We start from the raw sequence: 21,854 nt of genomic DNA on the forward strand, positions 1-21,854 counted from the left end.
TAGTAGGTGGAAGGTCGAAGATCAGAAGTATATTTTTTTATTCAAAGTAACCATATAAGTTACCGGGCCGGCACGTGATATATTTTGCAACACAGACTTTTATTAACATCAGACACAAACAAATTGGTCAAACACGTAATATAAACACATCTTTTTGGTTTCGCAACAGTACTTTTCTTTATCTGCTCAGGGAAGTTTAAATGGCTACACAATACTTAAACACCGAGTAATGGACCGAACAAAAAGAAAAATCGCCTGACAAATCAGTCAACAGCTTCTTTTTCTTTCATATAGAAAAACAGCACAGATGTGGTGGAAATAGTAAGGCGCGTGATATGAGACGACACAATATCGTTCCACACAACGAAGGTCGGTAGGTCCGTAATAACTAATGTAGCACATGTAATACACCGTTTTACAAAGTTGCTATTCGCAATAAAAGACAAGCAGACGCCACTAGCTTCAGTATGTTTTCTGATCATTTGGTCCATGTAGTATCGACAAAGTGAACATGAAAACTATATACAGCTACTTTTGTACCTCTAGCGCTTTGGGTTCAAGTAAAATGTGAAGGCAGCGACATGACGAGAACAGTCTACAGAGAAATAGCTACAGTAAACATTACCATAACAGTTCATGGTGTCAGAGCACATGTTTAAAGTGGACATGCATCATTGAGGTTTGTACACCAGGATTTTACATCTTTCATTTATGGTAAGAAGCTTAAAAAAAGTCTACTTTGCATGACATGTCTCCTTTAAAGTGGGGCGGAATGGTTAGCGCGCTTATAAGGAAATGTAAAATGCTTTTCAGGACAGACTTTTATCTCATCTGGAGTTTGAGTACCGGTCAAACATTTGGAAACACTTTTATGTTTTGGCTTTTCTTTATTTTCATCACTATTTACATTGTGTGATTCTAATTGGATTATGTAGGAAAAAAGGGTGAAATAACTCAAAATGTTTTATATTTTATATAACACATTTTATATTCTTTATACTTTATATTCAGTATAAAATATAACCTCTATTCTGTTCCATTTTTATTACGATTTTTTTTATTCATTGTACATAAGATGCCCCTATTTTCACCTACACGTTTGCACAATATTCAGTTCTTTTCTGATCTGATGCAACAAGTGAATTTATCCATTATGAGATCAACAAAGTTCTATCTTCCTTTATTCTTGGCATTTACTAACCTGGCTAACACCAGACTGCTGTGCGCTCGAATCATGTCGAACTGCACAGCAGCCTGGGGACCATGGCCGAAATTTTCGCATGGATTTGGGAACCAATCACAGAACGAGGAGGGCCGGCAAGACGATGATGCGCTATTCGATATACGGAAGCTTGGAGTTTATTTACGTATAAAAAAAAAAAAAGTTTATTTACGGATCAAACATGACAGCAGCAGACGCAACGCTATTTTTCGATCGAGCTTTAGGCCGTGTTCTAAATAGTTTAGCTCTAAAGTTTACAGCGGGTACGTCATACGTCATCGGATACGATGATACGATTGGCTGTGGCCACGTGCAGACGCACTATGGATGATCGTGAACCACACCTCTCCTACGAGAAAATGAATTGGTGGTCCCCAGACTAAATATCACTTGTGATTTTAGTCTGGTGTTAGCCAGGCTAGGCATTTACGCAATGAGCTTCACATCGCCGTCACCTGAAATGTTTTTCAACAGTCCCGTCACTGTGAAGTGGAAACCATTTCTGGTGACGACATCGTGAGGCCCATTGAGAAAATGTGCAAAGCAGTAAAACGAAGCAAAAGGCTTTATTATTTTTGAAGAATCGATTTACCCTTTTGTTGGTTTGTTTAAAACATATGTCCATTTGTGTGAATGCCTTCAGCGAGAATCTGCAATGTAAATAGTCCTAAAATAACAGATAAACAAAACATAAAAAAGCAATTTTCCAGCGTGCATTTACCACCGGTCTTGATAAATGACCCCCTTTAGTCTTTGACATGACATGCATGAACATTATAATTCTGTTTTATTGTTTATAGAGATTCTCATTAGCATCAGCCCTACAAAATAAAGTTAATGCATCTGAGATCCGGAGAAGCGTTCAAGTATTGATACTGTAAATCCGGTATCGTTTTAAGCACTGGTCTTTGTTCTCAAACATCATCTTTAAGTTCCTGGTTACATGTATAAAATAAATTAAGTAAAGTGTGCAGTGAAGAAAGAATGAGCTACCTTGAGTTAAAATTTGAATAAATTAATTAGATTTTTTCTTTATGACTAAAAATATAGTAGTATTTTACACCATTCACCATGCAAGTATATGAACAGAGTAGTTCTTCTAAACACACTAATTTGTAACATTTGAACACCTTTGACACAATCTATTTCAAACCTATTTGGAATCATTTTTTAAATAGACGAGAACATTTAGTCATTAAAATCGATTTAAAAAAAAGGGTGAACTTATTCATTCACGTGAGACTCGCTTCTCGAAGTTGAGGCTGGCACTATAAATCAGTGCATATGTAGCGCTGTAGCACATCAGTTTTGGAATTATACGGACACACGTTATTGTTCAACACCCGGCGTCTTTGAAATAATAGATAGACTTTCACAATTCAAATTCGTCCAAAGTCAAAATCCACCCCTTCGTGCAGGTTGCGCTCGTTGGCATTATCAAAGCTGTTCTTTCCATGTATTTGCTTGAGGTGTTTCCTCAGCACGGGCTTGTGGGCGAACACCATATCGCAGTAGTTGCATCTGTGCGGCTTGTCTCCGCTGTGAAGGTTCAAGTGATCGAGCAACGAGCACTTCTGCGTGAACGTCTTTCCGCAAATCTTACACTGAAACGGTTTGATTCCCGCGTGGACCCGCATGTGCCGGTGCAAGTTGCCCTTTTGCGTGAACGTCTTGCCACAGAGAAGACACATGAACAGCTTGTGCATTTTGAGGTGGTTGGCGTAGTTTTCGAGCTGCCGGAAGACCCTGGCGCACTTCGGGCACTGGTGGTACCACTGCGGAGGCTTGTCGTACCCTCTTTGGTGAGGTTTTTCGTTTGACGGAGACGACGGAGGCGGGCTTAAAGTATAGTTTGAGAGACCAGGCGGTAAGGCGGCGTCGCTGCCTCTACTGTCCACCGTTGAATTGATGAGCGAATGTTGCGGCTCGGGAGATCTCAAAGCAGCGGCTGGACTCGCTGGGAATTGACCTGCGATTGCATTTTCTTCAATTTCAGACACAGACTCCACTTTGACTATCGCGATATCACTTTCCTCCGGGTGTTTGAACTGCCTGTTTACGAAACCCGGCGGCGTTTTGGGCTCGATTATTACATCATCATCCTCCTCCTCCTCCTCTTCTTCTTCTGCGTTGTTCGAATCCTCGTCCTCGATTTGCTGAATGAGCTGCTCCTCGCGGATCCGCTCCGTCAAAGCGAGCGGAGACGCGTCCTTAATTTTGTCTCGTCTCAGATCCACTGGGAGCTGCCGCGACGAGTGTGGCTTGATAAATTTACTCAGCGCCTGCGTGCACTGCTCCACGATGTGTCCCATTTGGAGAAAGCTGGCCACAGTCAAATAATGCACCAATTCTAATTCAGGGAACTCCAACTGTCCCGTGTAGCAGGACAACAGCAGCTGTCTGCCCACCTCCGCCTCTTGTATCATGGATATTTGGACCTCCCTCGAGTCTTGCTGCAGGATAAACTGATCCCTCAAAAATGAAGAGCCAGCTGCGAACACCACTTTGTGTCCCGGGACGTCCAAATGGTTAATGCGAACAGTAACGTCACAAAATCGTCTCTGGTGGCGGAGCAGGTTCATCTTCTGTAGCATAGAGTCTCCGAATGTGGCAAAGCGAAACTGCAGGATCACCTGGTTTTGAGCCATGGCGAAACAAGAGTCCTTTTAGCCAGAACAATGGGCCTACGGAGGGAGGGGAAATGCAAAATTCAGTTACGGCAGAAGATTCAGATTTTATTTTAGTCACACTTGGCATAACATGATACATAAGAGAACGTTTTAAATATGAAAAGTACATCTATGAGTAGTATACCTAGGTGTCTTTCTAGTTCATAGTCTTTTTTTGAAAATAATCAACAATATTTTAGTGTTCCTTGTGTAGCAAAAGGCTGACGGCATATTGCACTATTGCTTGAAACTGCAGCCTCGTAGTTTACAGCGAAGACTAGTTGTAACTAGTGACTGTGTTTATTTACTCCAATGAGCTAACACGTGTATCTTACTGCATTCACTGCACTTTGGGTCCAACCTATACACACGGATTAGCCAACATTACTACTATCACAAGACAAAACCGTAATGTTATGCATTTTCGTGGATAAAAGACAATTGAACCCGTTTCGAGGCGAAAATGTTATAGGATTGTGGAGATGTTTGGAAACAGCTAGCTAACAGCAGCTTAGCATAGCATTACTGTACGAATAATAGAAATGGGTCTAGAAAATATAAATACACTATGAGAAATAAATATTTAGTTTGCCATCATAGACACTAAAAACCTATGTATTTATATTTATCTAAGAAGAGTATTTCCCGAAGAAGGACGTTTGATGTTAGCGACACATAGAAGGCACACATGCATTGCTCCAGTGTCACATTAGCATTATATTTTAACATAAGACTTCAACAGCGTTTATACCTGTGTGCAGATGCTTGATGTTGTGGTGTTTGATGCGGGTTTGGTGCGGGTTTGGTGAGGGTTTCAGACGTGGACAGAGGCTGCAGAGGGACACAGCGGTTTCTTCTTCTTCTGATGCATCATGCAGCCGTACACTGGTGTGCTGCCCCCTACATGTCGGCCAGCACAGTACAACAAGACTTTTAACAAGGTTTAGACTGGCTCGCCCCATAACCACAGTGTTAATTTCGTCGACTAAAAATATTTAGTCTTAATTTTAGTCAAAGTGATATTTTTGATGACTAAAACTGGACTAAAACTAAATTAAACATTTCTCATGAGACTAAAACTATGACTAAAATGTCCAGATATTATAGTCGACTAAAATGAGACTAAATAAAAATGAAAAGGAGAGACTAAAGTTATCCAAACTCAGATAATTTACAATCACTGCCAAATGAACAGTTCTGGGGTTTGTTCATGTGGAAGCAGCAAGCAGCAAGATTAAATATGATTATAAGGAATATTATAAATGCAAAGTTGACTAAATTAGTCTTAATTTTAGTCGACTAAAATTGAAAAGATTGTTTTGACTAAATCGACTAAAATTAAATTACATTTTAGTCAAAAGACTAAGACTAAAACTAAATTAAAATATGTTGTCAAAATGAACACTGCATAACCAGAGAGTTGTTGGTGCTTCACTGTGTGTTTAATTTCAGCATATATATTGCATTTGATTTCTGGCTGTTTGAACTGAACATTTGGATCAGGAGGTCTGAGTTTGTTGACGAACTGGTCGCTGGTCGGACAATCCCTGTTCTCCTGAAAGGGTTGTTATTATGGGGCAGCAGTGGCTCAGCTGGTACAGTTTGACCTCGAACGCAAAGGTTGGTGGTTTCATCTCTTATACTGGCAGCACACACTGTCGTTGTGTCCTTGGGCAAGACACTTGACCGCCTTGTCTCCAGTGTGGATGTGTGAGTGGAGAGAGTGAATGCGTGAATGGCTGACCGCTGTACTGCAAGGTAGCCTATGTGTGTCTTGCTGACTGTGATAAACTGTAACATGGAGATTTGGGTTTGTCCATGAGCTCATCAGTTTGTGGGACACTCCCTTCTTCCCCGTTATCTTGTTTCTGAACTACATTACCGTCATAAAAAGATTTGACCTGCCTCTTTGCACTTGATTTTGGTTTGTCAAAAATACAAAAACAATTTTAAAAGGTGTGAGACGTGTAGAGAAAGAGCTTATCATTAATAAAGATAGAATAATAAAAAGTTAATTTAAAACTGGCCTTAATCAAAACGGCTGCATGATTTTCATCTATGACTAATGCTACAACATTAAAGATGAAAAGAAGTGCGTTTTCGTTGGTAGGGTTGTGTGTGTGTGTGTGTGTGTGTTTGTTTTGTTTGTTTACAGGGAAACATGGAGCCGTCCACATCCAGGAGTGAACATTGTACCAGCAGAGGGGTTCCTGACCAACACCACACAAACACAGCTCCAGTGGGACCTGGGAGTGACCTGAGAATTCTCAGGAGGCCCCTGCTCTTGGTAAATGGTCTCATCTTATATAGCGCTTTGCATCAAGGAACCACTTACCCATTCACACTCTCATTCATACACCAATGTACGCAGGTACTGGAGGCGAGGACACGACGACAGTGTGCACCTGCAGGAGCCGGGACTCCAACCCCCGACCTTCTGATCACGAGACGGCCCGCTGTCCTCCTCTCTTGTTGGAAGTGGCAGGTCACTGGAGTGCACAGAGGGAGCTCCTGCTGAGGTGAGGCGGTGCTGCAGCGCTGTCCTTCTGACTGTGCAGCGCCATGAAGCACTTAGAGCAGTGATCAATAAACCCATGTAAATATGGTTGATTTGTATTGTCTTGTTTGTTCACAGCTTATTAAGAAAGCATTGGGAAGGATGAATAATTGTTGCGAGTGCAGTTTTATAAACAGCCCAGATTTTTGAAGAGCAGAGACTGCCCACATGAGGGACAGGGGAGTTTGGTGTTTCTTTTCCTGCTGCAACACTAGTAAATTTGTCTCATTGACTTGTTCAGAGTTGTTTATGTGATGGTCAGGTCAAATAGAGTCATTTAGATGAGATCCTTTTTTTATGCAAGTCAAGTGATTCTCAAACACAACTGGACATTTACAATTTTGGAGGTTCCAGAGAAGAGCTTCTGCGGACGCACCACACATTCAGCTCTTAGGCTTTCCAGTTTTGTAAAGGAGGTTTATGGTTCTCCTATCACAACCTTGGAAACTGTACTGTATTTCAAGGAGACTTCAACACAAAGAAACAGCATTTAGAACTACCCACACATTTTGGGAGGTTTAAGGCAACAAAAGCGCTTTGAGAAAGGTGTCAACACTGACTTGTAAAGTGCAAGTCAAGTGAAGGTTCGGTGAAGGTGCTTTATTTGTCATTATTATTTAACCTACTGCAACATTATTATTTGACTCTTAAGCCAGAGAAATACACATATTAAAAAATAGCATTTTTTTATTCATTTTTTGTTCTTTTTTCTTACAAATTCCAACATTACAAGTGTTTAGTGTGTCATAGTTTCTTGAATAACCTGGTGTAGACACAAAAAAGCAGCCTGTAAGATAAAGCATTTGACAGGACAAATGTTAAGGTACAGATGACTTACCCGAAGTAACAGTATCCTCCTAAAATGACCAACGCGACCAGCCCGACCACAGAAGCAGCCGACAGGGCAGAAACAGTCAGAACAAATGACGAACCTGTGGAGAATTTATCAATCGGTTTATTTCATATTGGCCTAATGAATGAGACTGACTGCTAGTTCTTTCTTCTGCTGAACAAACTTGGCCTCAGTGTGTCAATACTTTCACTTTGAAATAGGTTTGTAGTCTATTCACATCCTCTTTTGAAACAACAGTGAACACTTTATCAGGAGCTAGGATACAATTTTTATTTATTACAAGACATTTGCCACAAAAAAAAAAGAAAAAACTTAGGAAATGTAACATGAATAAGTAAATAGGCTAAGTAAAATGCTCAGACCGACCTTTCACTTTTGCCCACAGGACGCATGTGCTTTTGGACTCCTGAAAGAGACCAAATTCACCTGATTTAATTCCCATATCTGTCATTATTTATGAAGCAACACTATAAATGTTTCATCAACTCACTTTTCTCCATTCACTAACAGCTTGAAGTATGATGTAGTAGTCTTTGCCATTCTCCAGTGCTGCGTTCAAAAACCCTCCATAAAACTGTCCGTCCCCTACAGTAAAAGTCATCTCTGTCCCTATGTCTCTCACTTGGATATGAGCTGTAACGTAGCCTTCATTTTTCGATAATTTGGGAGAGGGGCAGTCAAAAACCATCAGGCCATCCACGGGAAGCACATATATTTGGTAGATGCTGCAACAGAGAGGATAATTCAAGCTACATGGTCAGATGTTTGTTAGGAGAAAAGCTACATTTCCAAATAGTGCACCTTATGGCATCCAGTGTGTTTGGAGATCTAAGCAAAGTCAGGGTTGGAAGAGGAGTTTCAAATTCTCTGAAGTGGACCACAGGAGCTGCAGGCACTAAATTAAGAACATTTTAGGATTTCGAACCACGAAAGATCATCATGACGTTATACTTGTTTAGTAAAGTGGTGACTGTCGCCCAAAAAGATGACTTGTTTTCTCCCAGAATAGTTCATCTTATTTATTTTACACCCATCCATAAAAATAAATGTGAGCCATAAGCTAAAGCTGTTGCAAGGATTTCATGAATAGAAATGCGGTTATTAGACTATAATAACTTAGAGTGGAGTTTGTATGTTTTTCCAGTTTACCCATCACTAAAAAACATGTCCAATAGGCCAGGATGAATGAGGTGTGTGCATGAATGCATGGTGGGGCTTCTGTCAGTCTCCCCAAGGGGAAACTGAAGCTACATACGCTTACCACCTCCGAGTATGGAGTGAATGTAAAATACTCATGTAAAGCGCTTTGTGATCTGTGAAAGGTGCTCTACAAACAAAGCTCTTCTTCTATTACCTGTTAAGCTGGTGTTGGTCGAGATGAAGGCAGTGAATTTGGCTGACGCTGCTTTCACTGAGAGGCTGTAGTTTGTAGCAGGAAGCAGGTTCAGGCAGATCTGCACACGATCTGTTTTAGAGCTCAAAACACGCCTCCTTTTGTCAAGAAAAGACGGCTGGTAATCTCTGGATCCGGCAAAACTGATCTAGAAATATACATATATATAAATGCATTATCTACTTATTCCACATAAAAAAGGACAAATGATGCAATAGTGTTACTGTGTAGACTTCTGTAGACTCCTCGTATTTCTCTGCTTTCCAGTGAAGACACCTCTCATCCAGGACGTGTAAATGGTTGATTGGTGGCTTTTTTTCTGCAGAGTGAAATTTGGTTTAACTGCACTGTTTGCTGGAGCAAAAAGGAACAGGCAGGAGCAGAACTAAAAATGTTGAGGATCTTTATTCTCATATAACACTCAAAACAATACAATACAATACAATAGGAACATAATATGGACAGCTCATGTCAGATGTTTTTTTTCTTTTTTTTTCTAATTGGGACAGTGCACATTAATCAACATGTGGTTTTTCAACATGTAAATGTGCCGGAGTAAGCCATATAGGCTAGGCTGTCCGTAGTCCCATGCAGACAGAGACATCATTTGGGGTGGGTACAGAGAAGAGAGTAAGACTTTCTAGATCTTTAATGGGCAAAAATAGAAATTAAAGGTTCACTATGTCATTTTTTTGTGTAAAAGAAAAAGAGCACATTTGCTTTCCATCCCGGTGGCTCCTATGATGCTTCAGGATCAATTTTATTTCAGGTTTTTGAGGTTTCTGGTTTTCGGAAGGGAATGTTAATGTAACCATGGAGACGGTTCAATCAGCAATGAAAACCAAAAACTATTGATCCTTGCGCGTTCCTACAGGCCATCAGGATCGTAAGTAAAGCTGCAATGCTTATCACCCAAGCATCCGCTGGGTCACCGAAATGTCAAATACGCACTAAAATAATAATACACCTTTAAACAAACTGATTGTGAATGAGAAATTAAACATAGGGTAAAGAGCATAAGGGTAAACTTCAATGCATGCATTTATTTGTATTTTTTGGCAATTATATTCGAACCCCAAGGGATGGCCAGTGCTACCCTAGGCCACCATCTACACACGCTCCAAATGATGAAGTGAACAACGACACAAGAATATTTGCCCAGGGGAACGAGAAGAGGATGCAGAGGGTTAGATGAAGAGGTACTCACGAATGCATTTTATAGTAGCCTGGTTCCAAACGCCGCTGTTGTCACAGGTGGAGGTGTAGGTGCCGGTCCAGCTGTGGTATCCGGCCTCACATCTGTGCATCACGACACTGCGGTTCTGCCAAACCACCTCCGAATGGGCCAGAGACGGCACAGGGCCACACCTAGCTGAAAACACAAAACAACATGTCCTGGAGTTAAAAGCAATCTGCAGAGGTTCCCTAGCTTTTTTACCCATGAAAACTCCCCTGCGCGTACTGTCGACTGGCTGGGGCCTCTCCCATCAACGTATAAAAAAAATTATGAAAATAAAATTAAACAGCAATGGGAGTGTTTTCTTAACGTAGGCCTTTCTACAACAGATGTGATGGTTTTAAACATTTAATTTGTCCAAATAATGACCTCATGGCTTGTATAGTACAGTACAGCCATATCAGAGTTTTGATGGTGCTACCTTTACAAATTAGAGACACCTGCCCCCATTGTCCTGTGTTGGAGCATGATGAGGCGTCTCTTTCGGGGTAAAATCCTTCGACACACTCGTACAGCGCCACACTGCCCGGGTTAGTGGAGCCGTCCCATCGGAGGTTAGTGTTTGGGACAAGCAAAGGCGGGCCACAGCTGATCTCTGCTCACAGCAACACAGTTAGTGCACAACCAAGCTTCAGCAATTTAGCAATATAATCAGCGGTTTACCTACAGTACTGAGCAAAAGTTTGATGATGAGAATGTGTTTTAAGGATTTTAAACATTTTGACTTTACCCTGTCATTTTCAGATGCAATGATGCTTTTTTTTTTTTTTTTTACTTCAAATAGCAAATTATTACTGTAGTTATAGTTTGGAATAAGTAATGAATAAAACGTTTTTACCCATTAATTCAGGTCTGGACACTTGTGTTGTAGGACCAGGATGTTGGCAGAGGTCTATGCACTACCCCCAGATGCCCTCTTATAGTGTATTTTATTATGTTCTGTAGCAATCCTTAAAACACGCCTTGACTTTAACACAGTACTACAAGTTTATACAACCTTCACACGTTAGTTCAATGTCCTCCCAAAGTCCATTTGCTTCACATTTAGAGGTATTTTTCAGACCGCTGGGGTAAAATCCATCATGGCACTCATAATAAACCTCAGCACCAACACGCGCAGTGCCGTCCCATATTGTTCTAGTGTTGGGTTTGTCCTTAGGCCTCCCACAATGTATTTCTACAGAGAATAAATGACAGTAATACCGCAATATGACACCTTATTTGAATTGGATAGACGTTTTTAGGTGAAATAAGAGGATGATTATACAGTTAAGACATATTTTCCACAATAAGTAATGAAACTTCTCCATTCTTTCCCAGTATTTTAAGTATTGACTGATTTATACAAAGAGCCATATTCACCTTGACAGACAACATCCGGCTCCTCCCACTGCCCATTTTCCAAACATAAAGACACACTTTTATGCCCAAAGCTTCGATAGCCAAAGTTACATTGATAAACAACCGCAGAGTTTATAGTGGAGTGTCCATCCCACCGCATTATCGCGTCAGGAACCACGTGAGGTGAACCGCAGTCAATTTCTAGAAGCATATCAATAAAAAATGTTAAATATCGTGCATTAAATTGCCTGCTAATTCGCAATTTCAAGAAGCTTTTTACCTTTGCACATGATAGTTGCGTTGGTCCAGTAACCATTAATTGTACAGACAGACACATCGCTGCCTTTAATGTAATAAAATCCAGATTTACAGAAATAAGTGACTGTGCTTCCTGGGGTCAAGCTGCTGTTCCACATGTGGCCAGTGTGGGGCAGCAAAGGGGGGTCCCCGCATAAAATCTCTAGGTCAAAATAGTAGTAAAACAAGAAGAAATACAGCTGAAGGAATACATTTAGCACAAGGTAATGTCACATGATGAGATTTTGGTCAGAAAGGATTGGTTTGATTGAAAACACTATTGTAGAAGTTACAAATCAGGATTGGCACTCTAGTTTCCTCAGTTTAACACATAACATGAGATTATTAAACTAATCATTGATAATAGATAATAGATGATAGATAATAGATGATAGAAATAATGCATATTTCCCCTAAATTCAGAATAAGGGATTTGAAAATACATGTGTTTCAACTTCTTCAGTGTATTGAATTTGCAGTGGTTGGTTAGAAAAAAGACTGTCTGTGTAATTTTATAGCATTTTTACGGATTGTGAGCCTGCATATGGAGGACCGTGGCTGCCAAAACTATAAATATATACATAAATAAATAAATAAATATATAAATAAATAAATACAGAAATAAATGCACTTATTCTCATAATTGCACGCATTTCTTTGCAAATTTTATCTTTTTAAAATTTATTTATTTATGTATATATTTATAGTTTTGGCAGCCATGGTCCTCTATACCTGCAGGCTAGTTTCTGATAACACTACTGTGACGTCGACTCAAAAAGTGACCCTGAAAGTTGAAAAATGTGCTTAGAAACTCCGTGTTAAGATCTGTGCTGAAAGAATTTAGATCACAACTAACACTTTAAAGGCGGCACGGTAGCGCAGCGGTTAGTGCTCTCGCTTCACAGCTAGAAGGTCCGGGTTCGATTCCCACCAGGGACGGGGCCTTTCTGTGTGGAGTTTGCATGTTCTCCCCGTGTCTGCGTAGGTTTCCTCCGGGCACTCCGGTTTCCCCTACCACTAAAAACATGCACAATAGGCCAGGATGAATGATGTGTGTGAGTGAATGGTGGTGGTCAGAGGGTCTGTTGGCGCAGACGTGTGCAGTCGCGAAAGCGCCTCTGACAGTCTCCCCCTGGGGAAACTGAAGCTACAAACGTAGCTTTCCACCACCGAGTGTGGAGTGAATGTACAACTGTCTCATGTAAAGCGCTTTGTGACTATATGTCTGTGAAAGGCGCTATATAAATAAAGATCTTCTTCTTCTTCTTCTTCTTCTAAAGTTTAAACCTTAGCTCCATATTTTATTGCCATAAACACAGAAAAGACAGTATAGGGCCTAAGTGAATTTCAGTATTTAATGAAAAGCTATGGAAGGTTTTGGCTGCCAAATGAAAGCAAGAGGCAAGATATAAAACTCATTAAGGAAGTGTGCCTCATGTAAATCAACTTTAAAAAACAGGTTACTCTTTGAAATTTACCTTTACATGTCAGAGTTGGCCGTGTCCATTCCCCAAGTTCATTACAAACCGATGCATTCTGACTTCCTCTGCCATAAAAGCCGTATTTACAGTAATAGCCCACAGTGCTTCCAGGAATCGAGTTCCCGTCCCACACTGGAACTGAATTCTCGACTGTAGGAGGAATTCCACACAAAATCTCTACAGAATCAAAACCAAATACGGTCAAAATTGATGTTCATGTTCACTGATTTCGAGCACAGTCAAATGTATCTCCGGAAAAGGGAGATGCCGGTACTCTTATTATCCTGATGAGTCTAGCAGCAATTTGTAGCCATTAATTGTTAAAATTCCCCAATCAAATCATATTATACCAATCAACTTTTCACCTCAATGATTTCTTTCTCTAAATCAGTCACATAATTTCTTGTGATGTGTGTTTATACCTTGGCACAGCACAGCCGGGACGTCCCATTGTCCTGCTGCGTTACAGTGAAACACACCCCTCGTCTCCACATTTTGATATCCAGTGTTACAGCGAAAAACCACCTCTGATCCCATTCTGCTGCCGCCGTCCCAGAGCGTTCGAGAGTGCGGCCGAACGGGAGGAGGGCCACAGTCCACCTCTGGGGTCAAAACACACAATCTGCCAAGTTAAAGGCTTAGAACAGGCGGCTTATAAGCAAGAAGGTAGTTAGTAGAAAGTGTAATTGTGGTTCAGAGGTCAAAACTGTAATATATTTAACAGTACACTTTTTCCCCAAATGCTTTTGTTATGGATTTAAGCTTAGATAGCATAGTCACATTTCTAAATTGTCTAATTACCTAACTACAAAATGGCAAAAGTTGGCCTGAAAATGTATGCATTCTTCCCACGAGTTACATCTGTATTGCTTTCCAAAATAATTGCTCTAATATTATTTGTAAACACAGATGAAACTGTACAGTTTTAGCCCCTTGAAAACACATTACCTTTTTTGTTTTATTAGTGAGATGCACTGACACTGAGAGCAACACACGCCACAGCAAACTCCAAGGTCAAAGCCACACTGTGCTGTCGTTACCTTCACAGACCATAGAGGGCGCTGTCCACAGTCCACTGGCCTCACAAACAGAAGAGTTTCCTCCCCTTCTCCAAATGAAGCCCTCGCCACATTTATACACGGCCAGACCTTCGAAAGTGTTTTTTGTGACTGAGACCAACACAGAATCTTTGGGTAAAGCAGGAGGGCCACAATCAACCACTGGAGAAAAACACAACAAAACAGAACAACAAATTACTAAATTAAAGCTGCAAGCGGCATTGAGAGGCGCTCACGGCCCCTTTGGAATGTTGCAGCAGCACGCCGCCACAATAAGCTACGTTTGGTTTTGATTAGTTTACTCCAAGATTAATGGTCATATGACGTGAATATGACAAACTTATTTTTGAGTCATCCCATATTAATTTTAAATAGCTCCCCCCAGGTGAGGCGCTATTGCGCCATTTTCCTATTCGGCGGCATGGTAGCGCAGGGCGCCTCCACTTCACAGCTAGAAGGTCCCGGGTTTGACTCCCACGGGGCCTTTCTTTGTGGAGTTTGCATGTTCTCCCCGTGTCTGCGTTGGTTTGCTCTGGAACTCCGGCTTCTCCTACCACTAAAAACCTGTGCACTTTGTGAATCCTCCAGCCATTTGATTCTGACCATCAGCCTGGCTCCACATCATGGAGATGGGTCCCCGGGCGCGGCACTGCTGTCGACCACTGCTCCTTACGGGTCGCCTCAGTGGCATCGAAGGATGGGTTAAATGCAGAGGACAAATTTCCCCACGGGGACAATAAAGTATATAAACAAACAAATAACAAACATACTTTTAAAAACTTGCATACATGATGTGGAACAGTTATAATTTCTATGCGTTCAACGCCCTGGGATGAGTTTGCTAAAATGCGAAGGCCCCTCATCCCATTGACAGATATGTTGGTTTTGGGGTCATTGCCATGGCAACACGGTGAGAGATGGGGTGTTGCTGTCCTTGAAATAAGTAAATAATATGTAGGTTGAGGAAAGTTGTGTTATGTTTTCACCTGACGACATGATCCCCACACTTTTGGTTTGGGCCGGGGGTGAGACATCATGTGACATCAACACAAGTGTTTTATGGTTCAAAAACATAATTAATGGGTAGCTATAGTTCACCAACAACAACAAAATAAAAAATTCCATGTTTTTTTAAGCACTTTCACAGTTTAACATTTTGAAAATTCCCAAAATCTCCAAGAAAAGTTCCCATTGAAAGATTTTAGAAAATGTCCAGAAATGTACTGGGAATTTTCCACCCCTTTGCAACCCTAATAATGACCTTAAACTATAAGAGAGACTCGGGAAGGAGAAATCATAGTCAACCAATGACTTAAAACCACAACTTGAACAAGATCAGAGGCTAAACTCCTCGACTCAAACAACCCAGACCAGTCGGCAACTTTGAAATGTGTCCAATCTATTGCAACATGATGAAAGAAAAGTATTTCATAAAGTTGACTTGTAACTTTTCAATAACATAAAGAATAGTCGGTGCATACAATTAAAAGGTCTACACTTCTTCTAAAATCTATATATTTATTCTGCTAACTTTGCTTGTACCTTTGCACACAGACTTGTCTCTGAGCGGGTGAAAAGGCTCTGCTCCGTCGTGGACCCTGAATCCATATTGACAGCGACACTCGAAAGTCCCCTCCAGGTTTGTGCACTCGCCTCCCTCTCCGCACACTCCCCTGACCTCGCACTCATTGATATCTGTGAAAGAACAGGTGTAAAGTATTATGAGGTGTCTTGGCCAATGATATGACAACTATAAGGACTGATCTGAGCGATGGAGGATTCTTTAAATCCTTTCCAGATCATTTTAGGTGTATTTAAAAAGTCACCCTGGCAGTCCGTCCCGTCGTTGGGGATGAAGGTGGCCAGGTTGTTGGACGGCCTGTACCCGGACAGACAGGTGCAGTAGTAGCTCCCGTACGTGTTGTGACAAGTGGTGTGCTGGCCGCAGATCTTCACCAACCCTATCTGACACTCGTCTTTGTCTGGGAGAAAAGAGAGAAGAAAAAGGAGCAGATGCAAGAGGTCCAATCATTTGGGAATTCGACGGGTGCCAGTTTGAGACAAAGGCAAGCACATACAATCATCATGTCCCTGATACTTTTAAACTCCTGTTGCCGTCCACATTTACTGACCTCTGTGACCCCTGTGATTGTGAAAACTAGTGATGGGTGGATCGATACCAACTTATCGATATTTAGATGCTGGGGCCAGTATCAAAGGTATCAATATTCATGTCTAAACATTGATACTTTCATTTTCTTTAAAGGGATATTTCAGGATTTTGATATAGGGTCTAATTTCCTAGTTATCCAGAGTGTTGTTGATTTCTGGAGATGTATATATATATATTGGAATTATATTATATTTGAAGAGTTTAGTGGTGCTAGGCTAGTGCTAGGCAAGTGCATGTCTATGGTAGTACTAGTAGCCTGCATTAAAAGCAGTCTGACCCAAGCACAGTGCACCTGAGGCAAATCACTTATAACTCCAGACTACCAATATAAATGTCTGTGTTGACTGAATATTTTCTTAAATATAACCATTTTGCATTTGAAAGAACTTATATTTGAGCAGCATCAGCTTCCTGGTTGTAAGCTACGCAGCGGCGGAGTGATCTGCTAAGTTACCGGATCTACAGTAGTTTGTTTACCTGCGGCCGGCATTACTACATGTGGAATTCACAAAGGAGCTTTCTACAAATCAGATATGGCAACGTTTCGAAAACTACCCCATGGTTTTGAAGAGGTTTTTAATGCAGGCTACTAGTTACCATAGACATGCACAAGCCTAGCATTAGCCTAGCACCACTAAGCTCTTCAAATATAAGGACTGCATGAGGCCTATGTCAAAAATCCTTTAAATTCTTATGGTTTAAAACTATTTAAAGGTGCATCATGCAACTTTTTATGTGAAAAAAAAGTTTGACCTTTCAGAGACCCAGTGGCTGTATGCGAGGCTACGCACCTTAGTCATCTTGTGGCTTCTAGGATGCTCCTGAACCAATTGTTTTAGGGTTTCTGGTAGGTTTTTCTGGTTTTAATGTTTTCGTAACCATGGAGACAGTTCAATCAGTAATGAAGCCACTGGATGCATGAAAGTTCAAATACGCATTAACATCAACCTTTTGCCTTTTTTGTACATAAAAAAGTTGCACAATGCACCTAAAGATCATCATTTTTTTTTACATGAGAATTTATTGAACTTTTTTTTTTATCAATCAGTTTAAACAGGTGAACAAAATACGAGATTATGGCTTTTATCATTACTGAGGTTTCAATGTATTTTATTGTAAAACGCTTTGGTATCAGTGTTGCAAATCTAGCAACAAACACTACTCGATCTAATCCAAAAGCACTGGTATAATCGCCCATTTCTAGTACAAATGCTATAGGGCTGGATTTAGTTTTATAGGATTAAAAGCACTTTTATTTGTTTAGATTAAAGCCAGATTGCGATTGCTTGGACAAGAGGCATAGAAAATCAGATAGAGAGATGATTATGGTTAGAACTGCCAGCAGGCCTAGATGAAAACTAAAGAGGACCTTTGTGGATACAGTGAAAAAGGATTTGAAGTTTGGTAATCCCAATCCCATAATCAGACAGGTGTAACATTAGAGTAGCTTGCTGCCGTAAAACAAACATCCACAGAGAACTACAAAGCGTATCAAATTAAAAAAAAAGTAATATCAAAATGGGCTGTTCTTGCCTGTTTTCAAAGCCGTGTCAATGAAAGCAGAGCGCTGACCTGAAACAGTGCTGATACAGAGGGGAGCAGTGAGGCTGAACCGGGTCGCACTCTGCGGAAACCACCGGCACGAGCCCAAAGACACAAAACTGCTAATACTGCACACGGAAATGCAGAGTGGCGATTTTCTACTACGCTAATACTAACATTTAACAGTACAAGTTATCGCTGATTCATTGAAGAACAAGGTCACATAAGATATATTGGAAAACAGGAAGTACCACAGGCCTGATTTCTGTGCATATAGATTCATAATAGATGCACCTCGTGACGTCAGCAGGTGGAACAGAGCGTTTTGAGGAAGGAATGCTTAAATTAAACAAAATACAACTCTAGGTTTGTTTATATGCAGCCTTAAAACAAAAGCCCCTTTAAAGATACTGTATGTTCTTGAGTCTTTTTACCTTGGCACAGCGTGCGCCCGTTGCCCACGAATCCATATCTGCAGTTGCAGACTTTGCCCGATCCGTCCAGTTTGTCGTCACAGGTGGCGTTGGCGTGGCACGAGGAGCAAACGTCCAGAGCCTGACCAGCGATCTGCATCACTGAGATACAACAAGACGGGATTACTTTAGAGAGGAACAAAAGCTAAGTAAAAACAAACTGCTTGTGTAATATAGGCCTAATTCTGGTGTTGGTCTCGTCTTTACTGCAGCAGAAAGTGCACGATATACAACTGTCTCACTTTCCTTTGGTCATTTTTTTTTTACGCGGAAATTAAAAACGTAATTACTTGTCATAAATTTAGAATGCATGATGAATGAAATTAGCCGCTACGATCAACAGCTCTCTATAATTTCATAATTCATCAATGCCACGCTGCAGTGTAGTCCTGCATTGAGCCATTCATTAATGGTTTAAGAATAAGCAAAACCGTCGTCCCTGTAGGTGTGCGGAGGGGAAGCTTGTGAAATTTGGGTGACTTGTGAAAAGTCACCCAAATAAGCTTTACATGGAGCAAACTGTCATTCACTCCAGACTCGGTGATGGTAAACTTATGTAGCCACAGCTGCCCTTGGGGTCGATTATGTAATATGCTCAATATGTAATCATGGATAACGTCATGGAAATCATGACTCAGAGGAACAAGGATGAAGCATTTCCTGTTTCTACGATATTACCAAGAAAATACCAACCATGTTTCTTGGTTATTTACACTACATTTTCAGGGTATTCCATTCCAGGGGCATTAAAAAGCATTAAAAGTCATTCAATTAATTGTGCCAAAATCAAAGCCTTAAAGGAACAGGCCACCGTTTTTCATACTGAGATATGTTCTTGCCTGAGCTTAGACGAGTTGATGCGTACCTGTCTGGTCAGTTGTGTGCCCTCAGTCATGCACAATGACCAAAGAGGTTTTTAGCATTTGCACTCTCCCAATGTATTCCTATAGCTCAAAACGGGTGGAAGCGACCAAGCTCTTCCACGGGCACAAAGACCAGACAGGTATGTATAAACTCGTCTAAGCTCAGGTAAGAACATATCTCAGTATGGAAAAACGGTGAACTGTTCCTTTAAATGTCAAAGCCTTAAAAGCATTAAAAAAAAGAAAATACCATATTTTAATGCCACAAACACAGAAAAAAAAAATCTGTGCATATTTAATTTATCAAGATTTGCAAACGTTCTATTCAACAGAGGAACAAAAAATGGAGAAATTGGGCAACTTTTGAGCAAAAAAGATCAATTTCAGCTAAAACTGCAACATGTTTAAAGACCAGTGTTTCTCAACCAGGGGTACAGGGACGCCTGGAGGTACTTGAACACTTGTCAGAGGGTACTTGGAATTACCTCGTATTAAAAAAAGAAGGTGCAACTGAGTAGAATTTCATTATTACTTTAAAAGAAAAGTTTTTTTATGATGTTTTTCAGTAAAAGGTTTGACTTTGAGAGTGTTTTGGATACATTTTAAACATGATACTCTACTAAATACTGAATGTTTAGTTGCTCACTTTGGCAGGACCCTCGAGTTGGGGAAAAGGCTGGAACCACTGTTTTAGACCATCATTTTGGTATTTTCATTGAATTTATTTGATAAAAATTATCTGCGCATTAAAATGGCATTAAAAAGTGTTACGTTTGACTTGCTTCAGCCGTATATATACAGTTCCCTGTTATTGGTTATTATTCTTGACAATTAGCACTTGCTCTGCCAATTACTGAACTGAATAAAACCATTTTAGGACAATTTTAGTTGCAGTGCAGTAAGATTAAGTGCTTCTATTAGTTTGACATAAATGAAACTCACCCAATGTGACACAGAGCAGAAAAACAACAGCTCCAGTTTTGTGCTTCATCTTTGAGTCGTCCCTCTTCACTTCAGCGAATCCTCCTCTGCTCCTCCAGCTTTCTCTACTCTCTCCTTCATGTTTGTTTTTTTTCTCAATGGCAGCAGACGCAGTAATAGTAGTCGGTTTTATCCGGTGGTTTCTGTGGTTTTCTGCATTGACACGTTCAGTTATACGTCACACAATGAAGCGGCGATAGTGAGAGCTGCGGCCGCTGATAAAAGCTATATTTGGCCCACTGACCTCCTCTCTGTCGAAGGAGGAGCATTAAGTCATTTATAAGTGACTTTATATGACATTTAATCCAACATCTATTGCCAAATGCAAAGCTAATTTTGGGGCATAATCTCCCAATAAATACTTTAATATAATCCCAACCAACAATATATCCATGTTAGTAGCATATACAGACTGAACAATACGTAGAAGGTTTTTCCAGAGGGACTTCTTAATATCTCATTCCAGCCTGATTTATTGAGTTTTGAATTACAGGAAAAATCCATTAATAATCAGCTTATATTAAAACTAAACAAGAATCTAAACAAAATCCCCACTGAAAAAGTCTTTGTAACTAAAATAAAATCATCAAACAAAACAAAACCTGGCTGGATCTATTATTCAGGGAAATTTGGAGCATCTATAAGCAGAAAAGGCCAATAATCTACAGCAAATGTTTCAAATTGATATATAATATAAAGAGTTTCCCTATTCACCTGCAGAGTCTCGCCTTATTAATCCTGTTTTCCACTCTCTTGCTTGTCAATTATGGGAAAGCTTAGCTGAAAACAACTCTATTAGTGAATAACGTTGGGTCCACATTATGGTCAAAATACAAATCTAGGCAGTAGATGTGGATGTTGATAAATAACACTGAGAACTCACCTGTTACAAGTACAGAGATGAAACCTGCTGTTGTATAAAGTGTCATTGACCCGTGAGGCCTCCGTAGTTTGGAGCGGGGTCTGGCAGTTGCTTAGTTCGAGATAAGAGTTTATCGTCAGGTCCAGAGGGGCTTCCTGTCACTTAGACGCACCACACAGTGTTTAGCCTTCATGTCAGAATTAATACAATTATCCACCATCTGGTCTTTTTAGATAAAGTAAAGCTACACTGCCCAATATTCCAGGTCATACGTGTGTGCACGTCACTCGAGCAACTAAATGGCCATTCATCTGAAAACATAAACGAACATGCCCGTGAACAAGGCAATGATTTAAACAGAGCATGTGTCTGCAGGTGATGGAGAGTCACATGGGTATACAGCAGCTCCACATCGTCAAAAGAAAAGATGACACCTACACTTTTTTCCCAACATAAATTAAAACTGAGGGATTAAACAATCAAAAGCAGGGATCTGCTCTTACGGACTGGACATTGTTCCAGGTACAAACTTCCGTTCTCACCATGTGGGCTTTACAGTCCGTGAGATTTGATGCAGTCCTCTATGTAAAATATGCCATATTTACTTACTAATTTATTAATTACTCATTTATTTCTTGATCAGAATCCCAATTTTGACCAACAAATCTCAAATCCAAGGTTCTCAGACCTGTTTTTTCTTTTTCAGTCGAAGGAGACAGAGGTGACCCTGCATAATTGGCAGAGCACATGAGCTCTTTAAACAAGCAAAATGTGCTTACATTGGAAATTCAATCTGCATACATGTATTGTATGAAGTGGATTGAGTCTTGATTGCTTTGGCCATTTGCCTGT

At 40.5% G+C, this 21,854-nt stretch overlaps 2 protein-coding genes across 2 annotated transcripts; both read right to left on the minus strand.

The window, feature by feature from the left end:
• Positions 1 to 2,027: 2,027 nt before the first annotated feature.
• zbtb26 (zinc finger and BTB domain containing 26) lies at positions 2,028 to 4,764 on the minus strand. The gene is made up of 2 exons (XM_079578023.1): positions 4,643 to 4,764; positions 2,028 to 3,906 (listed from the first exon to the last, which is right to left on the minus strand). The coding sequence occupies exon 2, from the start codon at positions 3,868 to 3,870 to the stop codon at positions 2,602 to 2,604; it is 1,269 nt and encodes a 422-aa protein (XP_079434149.1). The 5' UTR covers positions 3,871 to 3,906; positions 4,643 to 4,764; the 3' UTR covers positions 2,028 to 2,601.
• A 2,416-nt stretch (positions 4,765 to 7,180) lies between these two features.
• Positions 7,181 to 21,084, minus strand: susd1 (sushi domain containing 1). Its single transcript, XM_079567308.1, has 20 exons — positions 21,024 to 21,084; positions 20,102 to 20,293; positions 18,258 to 18,398; positions 15,935 to 16,090; positions 15,651 to 15,803; positions 14,091 to 14,270; positions 13,473 to 13,652; positions 13,048 to 13,227; positions 11,553 to 11,732; positions 11,294 to 11,473; positions 10,929 to 11,108; positions 10,353 to 10,526; positions 9,902 to 10,066; positions 8,919 to 9,013; positions 8,656 to 8,842; positions 8,103 to 8,196; positions 7,792 to 8,026; positions 7,668 to 7,707; positions 7,287 to 7,380; positions 7,181 to 7,211 (listed from the first exon to the last, which is right to left on the minus strand). The coding sequence occupies exons 1-20, from the start codon at positions 21,067 to 21,069 to the stop codon at positions 7,193 to 7,195; spliced, it is 2,871 nt and encodes a 956-aa protein (XP_079423434.1). The 5' UTR covers positions 21,070 to 21,084; the 3' UTR covers positions 7,181 to 7,192.
• Between the last annotated feature and the right edge of the window lie 770 nt (positions 21,085 to 21,854).

The sequence above is a fragment of the Gobius niger genome (assembly GCF_951799975.1).
Source record: "Gobius niger genome assembly, chromosome: 1".
Classification (NCBI taxonomy): Eukaryota; Metazoa; Chordata; class Actinopteri; order Gobiiformes; family Gobiidae; genus Gobius; species Gobius niger.